Source organism: Schistocerca americana, chromosome 6 (assembly GCF_021461395.2).
Source record: "Schistocerca americana isolate TAMUIC-IGC-003095 chromosome 6, iqSchAmer2.1, whole genome shotgun sequence".
Classification (NCBI taxonomy): Eukaryota; Metazoa; Arthropoda; class Insecta; order Orthoptera; family Acrididae; genus Schistocerca; species Schistocerca americana.
The window spans coordinates 453,673,433-453,688,063 of record NC_060124.1 but is presented as its reverse complement, the minus strand read 5'-3'; the positions used below and the strand labels follow the sequence as shown (position 1 = coordinate 453,688,063).

The window sequence follows — 14,631 nt, the reverse complement described above, 5'->3', positions numbered from 1 at the left end:
TTAAGTCCCATAGTGCTCAGAGCCATTTGCACCATAGATCAGTATTGCAAATACTTGTAACCGAAAAACGTGGTGGCTAAGCCGTAAGACCCGGACTATGGAATAATGTAAGAATGTAATTTGGTCGGATAAGTGCTACTCCACACTGTTGCCAACTTAAGGCCGGGCTCACGCCTCTAGTGTGAAACGTAGGGAGTGTTCGGTGAAGATTTGGGAGGCGGTATCGTGGTGTTTCCATGGGCCCCAGGGTTACTCTGGATGGTCACATAACTGCCTAGGATTATGTGACAAGTCTGGCTGATCAGGTCCACCTCTTGGTACGATGTTTACTCCCCAGTGGTGATGCTGTGTTCCAAGAAGACAGGGTCCCTGTTCACACGGTTACCGTCATCCAGGATTGGTTTTGTGAGCATGAGAATGAACTGTCGCACCTCTTATTTTCACCACAGTCTCCAGATCAAAAAATAATTGTCCTTCTGTGGTCTTCTTTGGAGAGAAGGATACATGATGGCTACACATCTCCATCGCCGTTACGTAAACTTGGTATAAAGTTCCCTTGAAAACTATTCAGCATTTGGAACTTCCTGGCAGATTAAAACTGTGTGCCGGACCAAGACTCGAACTCGGGACCTTTGCCTTTCGCGGGCAAGTGCTCTACAATCTGAACTACCCAAGCACAACTCACGCCCCGTTCTCACAGCTTTACTTCTACCAGTACCTCGTCTCCTACCTTCCAAACTTCACAGAAGCTCTCCTGCGAACCTGCAGAACTAGCACTTCTGGAAGAAAGGATATTGCAAAGACATGGCTTAGCCACAGCCTGGGGGACGTTTCCAAGTTTGGAAGGTAGGAGACGAGGTACTGGCAGATGTGAAGCTGTGAGGACGGCCCCGCCGTGCTTGGGTAGCTCAGATGTTATAGCAATCGCGAAAGGCAAAGGTCCCGAGTTCGCGACTCGGTTTTAATCTGCCAGGAAGTTTCATATTAGCGCACACTCCGCTGCAGTGTGAAAATCTCATTCTGGTATTAACGATTTGTATGTAGCCACTCCGGGACGACTGGAAGCTATTTTGAACGCCAACGATTTTCCTGCACCGTGTTAGGGATAATGATGTGTATTACTTTTGGGGTTTCCGTATTTTTGTGCAGGTCCCTCCTATGTGAACGGAACGATCCACATGGCAACTGTAGTATCAGACGTTTTTTGGGTATGTATGACCAACAACAAAGGAGACCAGGAAGAATTTTCTCTCAGCTTAAAGTATTTCAAGATAAACACGGTGGTAAGTCGGCCGTACCGTTGCGTGGCGTAACTGTGCATGCGACAACTAGCCAGTTGTTACTCTAAGAGTAAAAGTTTTATCACCAAGGTCTACAGCATTAGTAATAGTGGTTCAAATGGCTCTGAGCACTATGGGACTTAATTTCTGCGGTCATCAGTCCCCTAGAACTTAGAACTACTTAAACCTAACTAACCTAAGGACATCACACACACCCATGCCCGAGGCAGGATTCGAACCTGCGACCGTAGCGGTCGTGTGGTTCCAGACTGTAGCGCCTAGAACCGCTCGGGCACCCAGGCCGGCAGTAACAGTAGTGGTTGATATTGTCGCAGAAGAGGAAAGGGTTCCTGTTTTAGTGGATGCAGAATGGATAGAGAAGGACAAGCTGCTGAAGTGAAAGTAAGAAGACACTACTAACTTTTCCCACTCCATCGGGCTGGTTCGTACAGCAACCGTATAAAGGTCACTTTGAAGAATAACAGCATTGGTTTGGAAAATTGTTTTAATGTCACGTTTTGACGGTTTAGGGCATCATGAGATTTTCTAGAAAGAAGAACTAAGAAAGATATAAACAGCCAGATGCATGGTCCTATCACGCACAGCTCGAAGTGAAAATATCAACGAAGCGTCTACGAACCATCAGAAAGAAAGCTTACTTTTCCCGTTATGCTTTGAAACAAGCAAACACCAACATCGCACTAAACAGGTTGTGTACCTACCCAATAAATAAGAAGCTGTAAAAAATTAAAAAAAAAACTGAAAAGAAATACAGTAGCAGAGGCAAAACTGAAAAGTGCAAGCGTTACCTTCGATACTTATGTACAGAGAGGGGCTGTGTGGCGACAGGACCACACTTACAGGACTGCAGACATGTGGCTTCATTTGAACACAGTGTAGTGAAACTGACCGACACAGATGAAGGTGTCCACACAAGTGTACAGTTAAGGACTGGACTTTGCGCCTCATGGGGCTTAGCAGCGAAAATTCACAGAGACGGCGTGCATGAATGATTCTGGAATATAAATTTAATGAAGAGCATATAATGGGGATTAAAAATTAGGCTACTGAGCAAAATATTGTGAAGATCGAATATATTGAAATAATAAAGAAACATAATGGGGTTATCTGTATGAAAATTGGAAGATGGCTCTAAGCATTATGGGACTTAACATCTGAGGTCATCAGTCCCCTAGTCTTAGAACTACTCAATTCTTCTCGAGTGATCATCCGAAGATGATGGGTACTAAACTCATTGAAACGTTGCGACAAGACGACGCCACCACTCGGCTGATAACCCGAGAAGAATTCATCAGTGGAATACGCCGAGAAAGACTGAAATCGCATATTTTCACTGTTCTTATTTCACAGCATATAAGCAAAGGTAATAAGTTTTCTTTCTAGTGGTTCGCAAACACTTTTTTGATATTTTTATTTCGAGCCGTCCGTGATAGGACCATACCTGTGTCTATTGATATTTTCTTTTCTTCTTTTTTTTTGTAGAAAATCCGATGATGGGCTGAAAGACGAAACGCATCATTTAAACAGTAAGTTCCACAGCCGAGACTTATTTTAAATTCAAAATAAGAAGAAACTGGTTGAATGCCAGGAGGGTAGTCTAAATTGCAGCAACAGGGGAAGACTGAAAAGACGGCGCTACTCGTTCATGTGACATCGCATTAGCTAAAATCGTGAACAGAGGTTGAAAATACCGCTTCAGTTGTATGGTTCTTTTTATTTAGTACACGACCGGTTTCGGGCTCTTATACGCCCATCATCAGGTGTTATAACTTGGTGCTGTGACCTCAAGCGCCGCGGTTGAGGGGTACACCAGCGAACGCAGAGCACCCCGCGGAGCTCGGGGTTACAGCACGAAGTTGTAACACCAGATGATGGGCGTATAAGAGCCCGAAACCGGTCGTATTCTAAATAAAAAGAGCCTTACAACTGAAGCGGTATTTTCAACCTCTGCTATAATGATCAGCTGCGGATGTTCGCCCGACAGGACTGTTTGCGAAGTCGCGAGGTTTCAAAGGGCGGAGAAGTGGCGCAGAGAGAAGAGCGGGCGGCTCACCAGCAGCTTCTTGGCCTTGTCGGAGAGCGAGGAGCCGAGCTTGAGGTGGGCGGCCATCCACATGAGCTCGGAGACGCTGAACAGGCCCGGCAGGTGGTCATCCTGCTGGATGTAGCTGGCCTGCCGGCGCAGGCGGCTGTCGCCCGGCTGCAGCAGCACCTCGTCCAGCCGCAGCTCGCCGCCCATGCCACGCGTCCTGCACCCACACCAAGCACACAGTCTCAACTAACGCCGTTGCAAAGTATCGACGTATCGATATTTCGATATTTTTCCAACCAGCGTTGATATACATATCGGCTATGATTCCTTTCACCGTTATATCGATATCGAAAGGGCAATATCGAGTGCCGATATTTTTGTTTTATATACAGGGTGTTACAAAAAGGTACGGCCAAACGTTCAGGAAACATTCCTTACACACAAAGAAAGAAAATATGTTATGTGGACATGTGTCCGGTAACGCTTACTTTCCATGTTAGAGCTCATTTTATTACTTCTCTTCAAATCACATTAATCATGGAATGGAAACACACAGCAACAGAACGGACCAGCGTGACTTCAAACACTTTGTTACAGGAAATGTTCAAAATGTCCTCCGTTAGCGAGGATACATGCATCCACCCTCCGTCGCATGGAATCCCTGATGCGCTGATGCAGCCCTGGAGAATGGCGTATTGTATCACAGCTGTCCACCATACGAGCACGAAGAGTCTCTACATTTGGTACCGGGATTGCGTAGACAAGAGCTTTCAAATGCCCCCATAAATGAAAGTCAAGAGGGTTGAGGTCAGGAGAATGTGGAGGCCATGGAATTGGTCCGCCTCTACCAATCCATCGGTCGCCGAATCTGTTGTTGAGAAGCCTACGAACACTTCGACTGAAATGTGCAGGAGCTCCATCGTGCATGAACCACATGTTGAGTCGTACGTGTAAAGGCACATGTTATAGAAGTACAGGTAGAGTATCCCGTATGAAATCATGATAACGTGCTCCATTGAGCGTAGGTGGACGAAACTAAAATGAGCTATAACATGGAAATTAAGCGTTTCCGGACACATGTCCACATAACATCTTTTCTTTATTTGTGTGTGAGGAATGTTTCCTGAAAGTTTGGCCGTACCTTTCTGTAACACCCTGTATATATGAAGATAGTAAGTAGTATATATGAAGATAGTAACAGATACCATTGACGACCGTGCAGCTTCTATAGAATAAACGATAATTAATTGAAACCCTCAGCTGCCGACAGGTGTTGTTGATATACCTTGATGGGGACAACTGAAAATGTGTGCCCCGACTGGGACTCGAACCTGGGATCTCCTACTTGCATGGCAGGCGCTCTATCCATCTGAGCCACCGAGGACACAGATGACTGTAGGGCCTTATCCCTTGCACGCTTCCCGTGAGACCCACATTCCCAATTGTCCACAGTATACATACGTTCAAATGGTTCAAATGGCTCTGAGCACTATGGGACTTAATAGGTGAGGTCATCAGTCCCCCAGAACTTAGAACTACTTAAACCTAATTAACCTAAGGACATCACACACATCCACGCCCGAGGCAAGATTCGAACCTGCGACCGTAGTGGTCGCGCGGTTGCAGACTCAAGCGCCTAGAACCGCTCGGCCACTTCGGCCGGGTATACATACGTAATGTACCTAATAGATATTTGCCCATCCACTCATTACTCGTGCACACTAAGGTAACGATTCCCGTAAGAGTTCGGGCAACCTGTGCGCATTCGCACAGACGAAGGTCAATGACTGGGTAGCCTTTAACTATATATACGAAAATACTTACTGTTCTCGAAATACAATGGTATCTGTTCTTCCGAGAACAGTTACTATCTTCATATATATTAGTTAAAGGCTACCCAGCCATTGACCTTCGTCTGTGCGAATGCGCACAAGTTGCCTCACCTCTTACGGGAATTGTTACCTTAGTGTGCGTGAGTAATGTGTGGATGGGCAAAGATCTATTAGGTACATTACGTATGTAGATTGTGGACAGTTGTGAATGTGGGTCTCACGGGAAGCGTGCAAGGGATAAGACCCTGCAGTCGCTCTCTTCATATCTGTCCTCGGTGGCTCAGATGGATAGAGCGTCTGCCATGTAAGCAGGAGATCCCAGGTTCGAGTCCCAGTCGGGGCACACATTTTCAGCTGTCCCTATCGAGGTATATCATCAACACCTGTTGGTAGCTGAGGGTTTCAATTACTTATTATATATATATATATATTCACTAGAAAAAACGATAATTGATTGAAACCCTCAGCTGCCGACAGGTGTTGTTGATATACCTTGATGGGGACAACAGAAAATGTGTGCCCCGACCGGGACTCGAACCTGGGATCTCCTACTTGCATGGGAGACGCTCTATCCATCTGAGCCACCGAGGAAACAGATGACTGCAGGACCTTATCGCTTGCACGCTTCCCGTAAGACCCACATTCCCAACTGTCCACAGTATATATATATATATAATAGAGGGAAACATTCCACGTGGGAAAATATATCTAAAAACACAGATTATGTGACTTACCGAACGAAAGTGCTTGGAGGTCGATAGACACACAAACATACACACGAAATTCAAGCTTTCGCAACAAACTGCTGCCTCATCAGGAAAGAGGGAAGGAGAGGGAAAGACGAAAGGATGTGGGTTTTAAGGGAGAGGATAAGGAGTCATTCCAATCCCGGGAGCGGAAAGACTTACCTTAGGGGGAAAAAAGGTAACACAGACTGTGTATGTGCGGATGGATATGTGTGTGTGTGCGCGAGTGTATACCTGTCCTTTTTTCCCCCTAAGGTAAGTCTTTCCGCTCCCGGGATTGGAATGACTCCTTACCCTCTCCCTCAAAACCCACATCCTTTTGTCTTTCCCTCTCCTTCCCTCTTTCCTGATGAGGCAACAGTTTGTTGCGAAAGCTTGAATTCCATGAGTATGTTTGTGTTTGTTTGTGTGTCTATCGACCTGCCAGCACTTTCGTTCGGTAAGTCACATCATCTGTGTTTTTATATATATATATATATATATATATATATATATATATATATATTGCAATTTTCGGTAAATATTTGAAATTATTCTTTTGAAATTACAGTAGGACATAATTTTACTTTCACCATGTGAGGAAATCATACTACTTTTTGAGCTTTCATTATGTCCAGTCTCTGTCCTTGACTGTGTGAAGTAGGTATAGAAGGCACAAAGAAGTAGTCCGATTGCACCAGCGAAGGGTGGGGTGGGGGGGGGAGTGGTGAGGGTGGGGGGTACTGAATGAAATAACAGGATTTCCGACGTGAGAAAATAACACACCAGTTGCGTTTAAAAACAATTCTTAACACAACTTTCTTCACATCGGCATTCTTTAAAAAGTAGTTGGTGAAAATGATGAACAAAAATCTAAATGAGAAGATCGGTCTTTGCGGTGGGCAGAGACGTGTGAGGGGAAATGCTGACGTAATCGACTCTCGGCACTGCCAACAGTAACAGCAGCGTTTAACTGCACCAAGCAACTCTCGCACTTCGACTGCTAGTTGGCTGCCGTTTGCAGAAATGGAAAAACACGGAAGGCGACATGAAGACTTCTGGACAAATCCGGTATGTGACGGAATCAAACGACGAACCCAGGGGACACCTGTTATTGTGCCACTTACATGCAGTTACCGTTAGCAAAGTGGTTACCGCCAAACGTGAACGTGCATCGTTTTCCTTTCAAGTCTTGCTCTAAGGGCGATAAGCAGGCAGCTAGCTTGTTGATGTGCAGAACATCTAATAATAAATCACGTGTTTTGCAAAAATAGACATAATGTCTGCAGGGATACCGCAGTCACGTAGCATGTGAAGGTTGCTTAGTGTGGACGGGTTACTCCTGTAACCGATTTTTGCAGATGTGAAGATGGTTCTAGAGGAACCGAAACCGGAAATATACAGGTCTAAAACTGGCAGTATATTTACAATGAGAAACCGATTTTTTTGGTCGGTACGTCGATAATCTTTCCGTCGATATACCGATCTACCGGTAATTTTTTTCGTTGCAACGAGGGTCGATAATAATATTTTTTTAAATATTCATACCGGATACCCAATATTATTACAAAATACCAACAGCCTCAACACAGTCACGTGTCGAGGATGATCGGGGAGCCGAGCTTCCGGAACTCAACGTCTGGACTAAGCACTCTGTCAAAATGCTTCTGCGAGTACCAATCAGAAAGTAATGTCTCCTATTTTTTCCTCCTTCATTAAGCTGATGACAGAGCAATCATAACACAGCACTGTATAAATTTAGAAAATAACCTACGTTGATGTACATACAAGAAGATTTTCAGTGACTAAAGGTGAAACGCCTGACCACATTTATGAAACTCTGAAGAAGGAGAATGGAGATGCGACAGACATCAGCACCGTTAAGTTGGTATTACATGACACACCTACAATACAGAAGTCTACACCAGTGCTCCAGTGCACCATATTTAGTGACAGTGGCTGTGACTCAGAATCATGGAAAACCGACTGTCTGCTTCCGCACGAGCCTTTTTTTCACTTGTCTTCTGAGCCCTTATACGAGATGTATGTTGGGGGACTAGGATCGTTTTGCAGTCTGATACCGGTTCTCTTAACTTTGTCAATAAAGTTTCACAAAAATAATGTCTTCTTCCCTAGAGTATTTCAGTATCACTCGTATTTTGATCTATCCTCTTGTAACAAGTCTAGCAGCCGCCTCTGAATTGCTTTCATGTCTTCTTTTGGACTGATTGGGTGGGGGTCCCGAACACTGGAACAGTACTGAGGAATGGGTCATACAACTGTCCTGCATGTGGTCTTCATTACAGATGAGCTACACTTTCCTAGAATTGTCCCGATAAAAAGTCGACCAGTCGCCTACCCCACGACCGACCTTACGCGCTCGTTCTGTTTCATGTCGCTCTGCAACGTTACCCCATAGATATGTAACCGAAGTGACTGTGTCGAATACTATCGTAAAATATAGTCTACGTTACTGCAGGTCTCACTGATCTATCCAGTTAGAGCCAAATACTGAACGTTGTTTACTACTGGCATGTTTTGTGGCCGTTTCCCGGCCATATAAATATTGCTGCCGCAGCGGCACACCGCGAGCAGTCCAGTATCAACAAAAGCTTCATTAAGTTTGTGTTCTGCACAGCAGTAACGTGCCAAGTAGAGGCATACAACACTCTCATATGGTCAGGATAGTGGCTTTACTTTCAGCATGTCATGCACAGCAAGATGTTGCCGATCGGTTACATGTCACTCAAAGTCGTGTATCTATAGTGTGGAGGAAGTGCGGAGGGTCGGGAAGTGTGAACGATAGACCTTGCAGCGGTCGTCCTCGTATGACAACACCGATGCGTGATAGATTCCGCCAATTGTCGGCTGGCACGCGCCCAACATCAACTGCTAGAAATATTGGCGACAGACATTCGTTTCGCATAACAAACAGTGCAAAGAAGATTTCATCAGGATAGTCTTCATTCCAGAAGAATGAAAAGCTTTGCGCTCAACCAACGGAACCGAAGCAATCGAGGGACCTGGGCTTTTGCACGTCAGCACAGGACCACGAAGAATGGAGTAACTTCAGGTTTGCTGACCAGACCAGGATTGGTTTGCGGAGAAACACTGAGCGTCTTAGGGCATGGAGAAGCGCTACACGACACCAGGAACGCCGATACGTTCACCAAGTCCATCCGTTTGCAGCTGGAAGTGTAATGTTCTGGGCGGCAATAACGGCGGGACGGCGGATCCTCTGATTCCCATCTACGGCAATCTGACTGGTCCCCGATACCTCCAAGAGGTCCTACAAACGATTGTAAGGCCCTACAGACGTGATGTCGGAGACAACGTCATCCTAGTTGATGACAATGCAAGACTGCTCTGTACTTTAGCAGTGTCTCAGTATCTTCAAAGATGCAACACCAACCGAATGCATTGACCAGCACAGTCCCCAGATATGCATGCTATATAGCGTGCATGGGACCTGTTGAAGATGGACATTACACAACGTCCGAATCGACTTAACTATCTCCAGGTCCTCATTAAAGCTGTCATTGAGGAGTGGGACCTCATACTCCAAGATGAACTTGATTGCCTCATCCAGAGCGTGCAAGTGGTTCAAAATGGTTCAAATGGCTCTGATGACTATGGGACTTAACATCTGAGGTCATCAGTCCCCTAGAACTTAGAACTACTTAAACCTAACTAACCTAAGGACATCACACACATCCATGCCAGAAGGAGGATTCGAACCTGCGACCGTAGCGGTCCCGCGGTTCCAGACTGAAGCGCCTAGAACCGCTCGGCCACAGTGGCCTGCTCGCAAAGTGGAAGAATTCATCCATGTGCGGGGAGGACTACTAAAGACTGATAATAATCATCATGAGGTAAAGCTTTTTATTGTTTTTGTTTTCAAGATGTACACTTAGGAGAAAGCCTGCTTTGTTTTTTAACGATTTCCTTTAACTAGCCAAAATCGTTCTTGTTTTCAGAAGGAATTACGAGTATGTTTATTTTGATAAAATATTCTATAAACTTTAGTTTGTGTACTATAAGAAGTCATTGTACTAACTCTTTGATACTCCAAACTTTTGTTGAGGTGTCTACATGAAGAACCCGAGTGGTCCTATCATACTTCCCTGAGGCACACCTAATGATACCTTTGTGTCTGATGAACAGTCGTCATCCAGAACAAAGTGCTGGATTTTATTACTTAAAAAGTCTTCGAGTCACTCGCATATCTGAGAACCTATTCCGTACGCTCTGACCTTTGTTATCAGTTTGCAGTGTACCACTTCGTCAAACGCTTTCCGGAAAGCTAACAATATGGAATGTGCCTGTTGATGCTCAACCATGGTTCGCACGATAAAGTGAAAAGTAGCAGGATGAGTTTCGCACGAGCTATGATTTCTAAATAATTTTGGCAGATAAATACGATCGTGAGTCAGAATTAGTGTGTAAACACTTCAAACAGGATATTGGCAACAAGCTGGAAACTGACGCTCCTCCCAAAAGCCTAATGAGTACATAAACTGGAGGTATTAAATATGGGCGCATGTGACTGAAATATACAATCTTTAGGGAGGTAACAGTGGCATAAATGTATCAGAGGCCCTATTTTCGTAGCCTGGTTCAAAATGGTTCAAATGGCTCTGAGCACTATGGGACTTAACTTCTAAGGTCATCAGTCCCCTAGAACTTAGAACTACTTAAACCCAACTAACCTAAGGACATCACACACATCCATGCCCGAGGCCGGATTCGACCCTGCGACCGTAGCGGTCGCGCGGTTCCAGACTGTAGCGCCTTTAACCGCTTGGCCACCACGGCCGGCTCGTAGAATGGCATGGGAGATTTCTTGAAAACTTGAAACTGCATTATACAAATTTAGTCTTCCTGTAACAGAGACGGGCTTCAGACAAGTCGAGTCTCTTGTGGAAGGAGGGAATGTTATTTTGAGCTCAAAAGGTAATGTTTTCCCCCCTTTACTCTGGATGCTCTGTATTATGATGTAGATATTCTTGATATAATTTGGTATTTTGGGAAAAGTACAATAATTTGCTGCTTTCTTTATCTTGATCTCAGGATAAATTTACGGTACCATCTGGAATATGCACCTGCTGAAATGCACCGAGGTGGCAAAAGTAATGGGATTTCGATCTGCACAAATACATACAGATGGCCGTATTATCGCGTACACAAGGTATAAAAGGGCAATGCATTAGTGTAATTGTCATTTTTACCCAGGTGGTTCATGTGAAAATGTTTCCGATGTGATTATGGCGGCACGACGAGTTTTAAAAACTGTTGAACACCGAACAGTAGTTGCAGTTAGACAAATGGGACACACAGTTTCGAAAATCGTTAGAGAATTCAGCATTTCGAGATCCATAGTATCAAGAGTGTGCCGAGAATCCCGAATTTCAGGCGTTACCTCTCACTACGGACAACGAAGTGGCCAACGGCTATCATTTAACGACCGAGAGCAATGGCGTCTGCCTAGAGGTGTTAATGCTAACAGACGAGCAACTCTGCTTGAAATAACCGCAGAAATCAACATGGAACGTACAAGAAACGTATCCGCTAGGACATAGCGGCGGAATTTGGCGTTAATGGGCTATTTCAGTAGGCGACGGACGCGAGAGCTTCTGCTAACAGTACGACATTGCTCCAGTGCCATGTTGGTTGGACCCTGAAGGCCTGGAAAACCATGGTCTGGTCACTTGAGTCCCGAGTTCATTGGTAAGAGCTGACGGTAGTGTTCAATTGTGACACAGACAATGGACCCAAGTTGTGAATGAGGCACTGTAGAAGCTGATGGTGGCTCAGTGGTGGTCTGTGTTTACACGGAATGGAGTGGGTCCTCTGGTCCAGCTGATCCGAACACTGATCATCTGTAGCCCAAACAATGATGGAATTTTTATGAATGATAGTCCACGATGTTAGTGGGCCACAACTGTCCGCCATGTGGGTGAAGAACATTTTGGTTATTTCGAGCGAATGGTTTGGCCCTCCGCATAGCTCGATATGAGTCCCACCGAACATTTATGGTATATAATCGATTGGCCTGTTCGCGCACAACATCCTGCGCAGAGCAGTTTCGCAGTTATGGACGACATGGCTCAGTATTTCTGCAGGGGACTTCCAACAAATTGTTGAGTCCATGCCACGATGAGCCACTGCACTACGACGGGAGAAAGGAGGAATCCTATGACTTTTGTCAACTCGATGTACATCAGATAGCTGAGGAGGTACATGGGAAAACACTGGTAACTTTCCCGAAAATGTAGTATATGAACAGGAGAATATTGTGATATCTTCTCTTTTCTATCAAATGGCCCTTGGGCTGTAACATATCCCCGTATTTTCAAATGTTGTTCTAAATTCGACCCCACTGCTTATTTACATTTAGACATTAATGGTTATACGATATACGAAACCATCTATGTAAAGTCCCTTGGTGTCAATTTGCATAACAGGTTTAGATAAACTAATCAAGAAGGACGGTTCAGCGCGTTACATGCTTGCTGGCCGCTGTGCCCGAGCGGTTCTGGGCGCTTCAGTTCGGAACTGTGCTTCTGTTACGGTCGCAGCTTCGTATCCTGCCTCGGACATAGATGTGTGTGATATCCGTAGGTTAGTCAGGTTTAATTAGTTGTAAGTCTAGGGGACTGATGACCTCATATGTTAAGTCCCATAGTGCTCAGAGCCATTTTGAACCGTTACATGCTTCGAATTATCTTCATTGTGTTGCTCTGAAGACAATAGTATAGGCTTACGTTCACTTCCTGTTGTCTCGTCGAATAATGTTATAAAGTAAATAAACTGTTTATTTAACAGTAGCGAGCAGTAATAACAGTAAATTAGATAACTGTGCATCTTGCTGAAGCCCTTTTGAAGACCTGGGAATTTTTACATCGCTTCCCAATAGTTCATCCTTAATGGCTTTTGTTGTCCATAATATGACTCATTTTCATCTGAACTGCAATTTTAGTAGTACCTATTAAAGAAAATAATTTCAATAATTCGCATATTGAATTAGCCTTCTTCTGTATGGCGCAGCCTGGAGCTATGTACTCTGGTGGTAAAATATTCAACAAACTACAGTATAACAGGAAACAAGAAAGCATAATTCCTGATAACTCAAAATAAATGTAGAAAAATACTCTGTAAGAGGTCCGAGCAGATGTAATTTTATGTAAGAGGTCCGAGCAGATGTAATGCAGATGTATTGCTCATGCGCTGCCTGCGATATGCAAGGTATAAGAGAATCGCTGACCAGAGAGCAGTGTTGACTGCAGTAGGTACTATGTAGCTGTAGCAGTAAGTTGTTGCTAGTCTGCGCTAGTCTGGAGTCTGCTCTGGTCTGGTATGGTGTATCGTGTTGGCTGGCGGGTCGCGGTGCAATCCAATCCAATCCATGATCATTCCGATTGTTGCAAAAAAAAAAAAAAATAAATAAATAAAAAAAATCTGTTGCTTCCTTTCATAAATGACCAATCTATCGGCCAGCATTGCACAGAGCTGTGCCGCAAAAATTTATTGTAAGAGCAGATATATAGCGCGACTTTATTGACGTAAGAATTTTTCCTTTTTTTATTCAGAATCATCTTACAGGGCCATGACGCAGCACTGCTGTCGTCCAAAATTTACCAGGTTACTGAATTTATTTTTTTATTTATTACGAGGTTTAGGAATTTTTCTTTTTCGAGCTTACATTAAATGAGAAAAGAATTCTGTGGGTACACTAAATGGGAAAGAAAGAATTTTGTTTTGAGGTTACACTAAAATTAGAATCATTATCCATATTTATTTATATTTTTTAAATTCAGTGGGGAGGTTACACTTGGCGACAACCGGCCAGGATCGTATTTCTTTGTGAATCTCTGAGAAGTAGTCATATATCTGCTCTTATTTACTTAAATGTAGATTGCATCTGGCGCAACGCATTTACTAATTTGTCACTCTTTCTTTCACAGATCATCGGCAAATTATTGCTCTTTGTTGTAATTGTGTGTGTTCCATTTTTGCTTTGTCTTTGTTTCATTTTTGCGCTTAATTTTGATTTGTGAAAAATGCCGCGAAAAACTGTTAACAGTATATCGCGATGTGCAATGAGTGAAATAGCCGACTCGAATAATTTGTCCGATAGTACTTGCGACACTCAGTGTCTTAATGATAGTCCTCCATTTACAGACAATCAGTGTGTACCGATCACTAGTAATGATTTTAATTCTAATGATGAGCAAACAAATTCAACTATGTCCACAGTAAATGTAACAATTGATGACGCGGCACGTTCAACGCTGCTCAGTTTGTCACACCCGGTTTGCAAAATTTGAATTGTGAGCAAATAATTGTTTCTAACGAAGGTGAACAATGTACTCGAAGTACATCAAATTTATTTGATTCCGATTTAGCGACCAACAATGCACATCCGATAGGCAAACCTTTTTGTGAATCAGAGAATGACCAAATGGTTACACAAAACGTGACAAATGCAGACACATCACCACACAGCTCAGAGAAAAGAGTCGCTAATATTGGCTTGGATCAAGTTATGGCAGTATTGCTACAAATTAATGAATCGTACAAACAACGTAATAAAATTCTCGAACGGTGGAATGAAAAACTAGATAACCATTGCAAACAACTTAATGAAAGTTTCAAACAGCGGAATGAAAAATTCGACAACCATTTCAAACAACTTAAAGAAAAACCAGACAAAAATTGCAAACAGTTGAATGAAAGTTTCA

At 43.8% G+C, this 14,631-nt stretch overlaps 1 protein-coding gene across 1 annotated transcript in view; it reads right to left on the bottom strand.

The window, feature by feature from the left end:
- LOC124619368 (ATP-binding cassette sub-family G member 1-like) overlaps positions 1-14,631 on the bottom strand; it is a 480,300-nt gene that overhangs the window by 101,881 nt on the left and 363,788 nt on the right. The window contains exon 3 of the mRNA XM_047145693.1: positions 3,355-3,550. Coding sequence (XP_047001649.1) covers positions 3,355-3,550 — 196 coding nt within the window. The remainder of the gene's footprint in view (positions 1-3,354; positions 3,551-14,631) is intronic.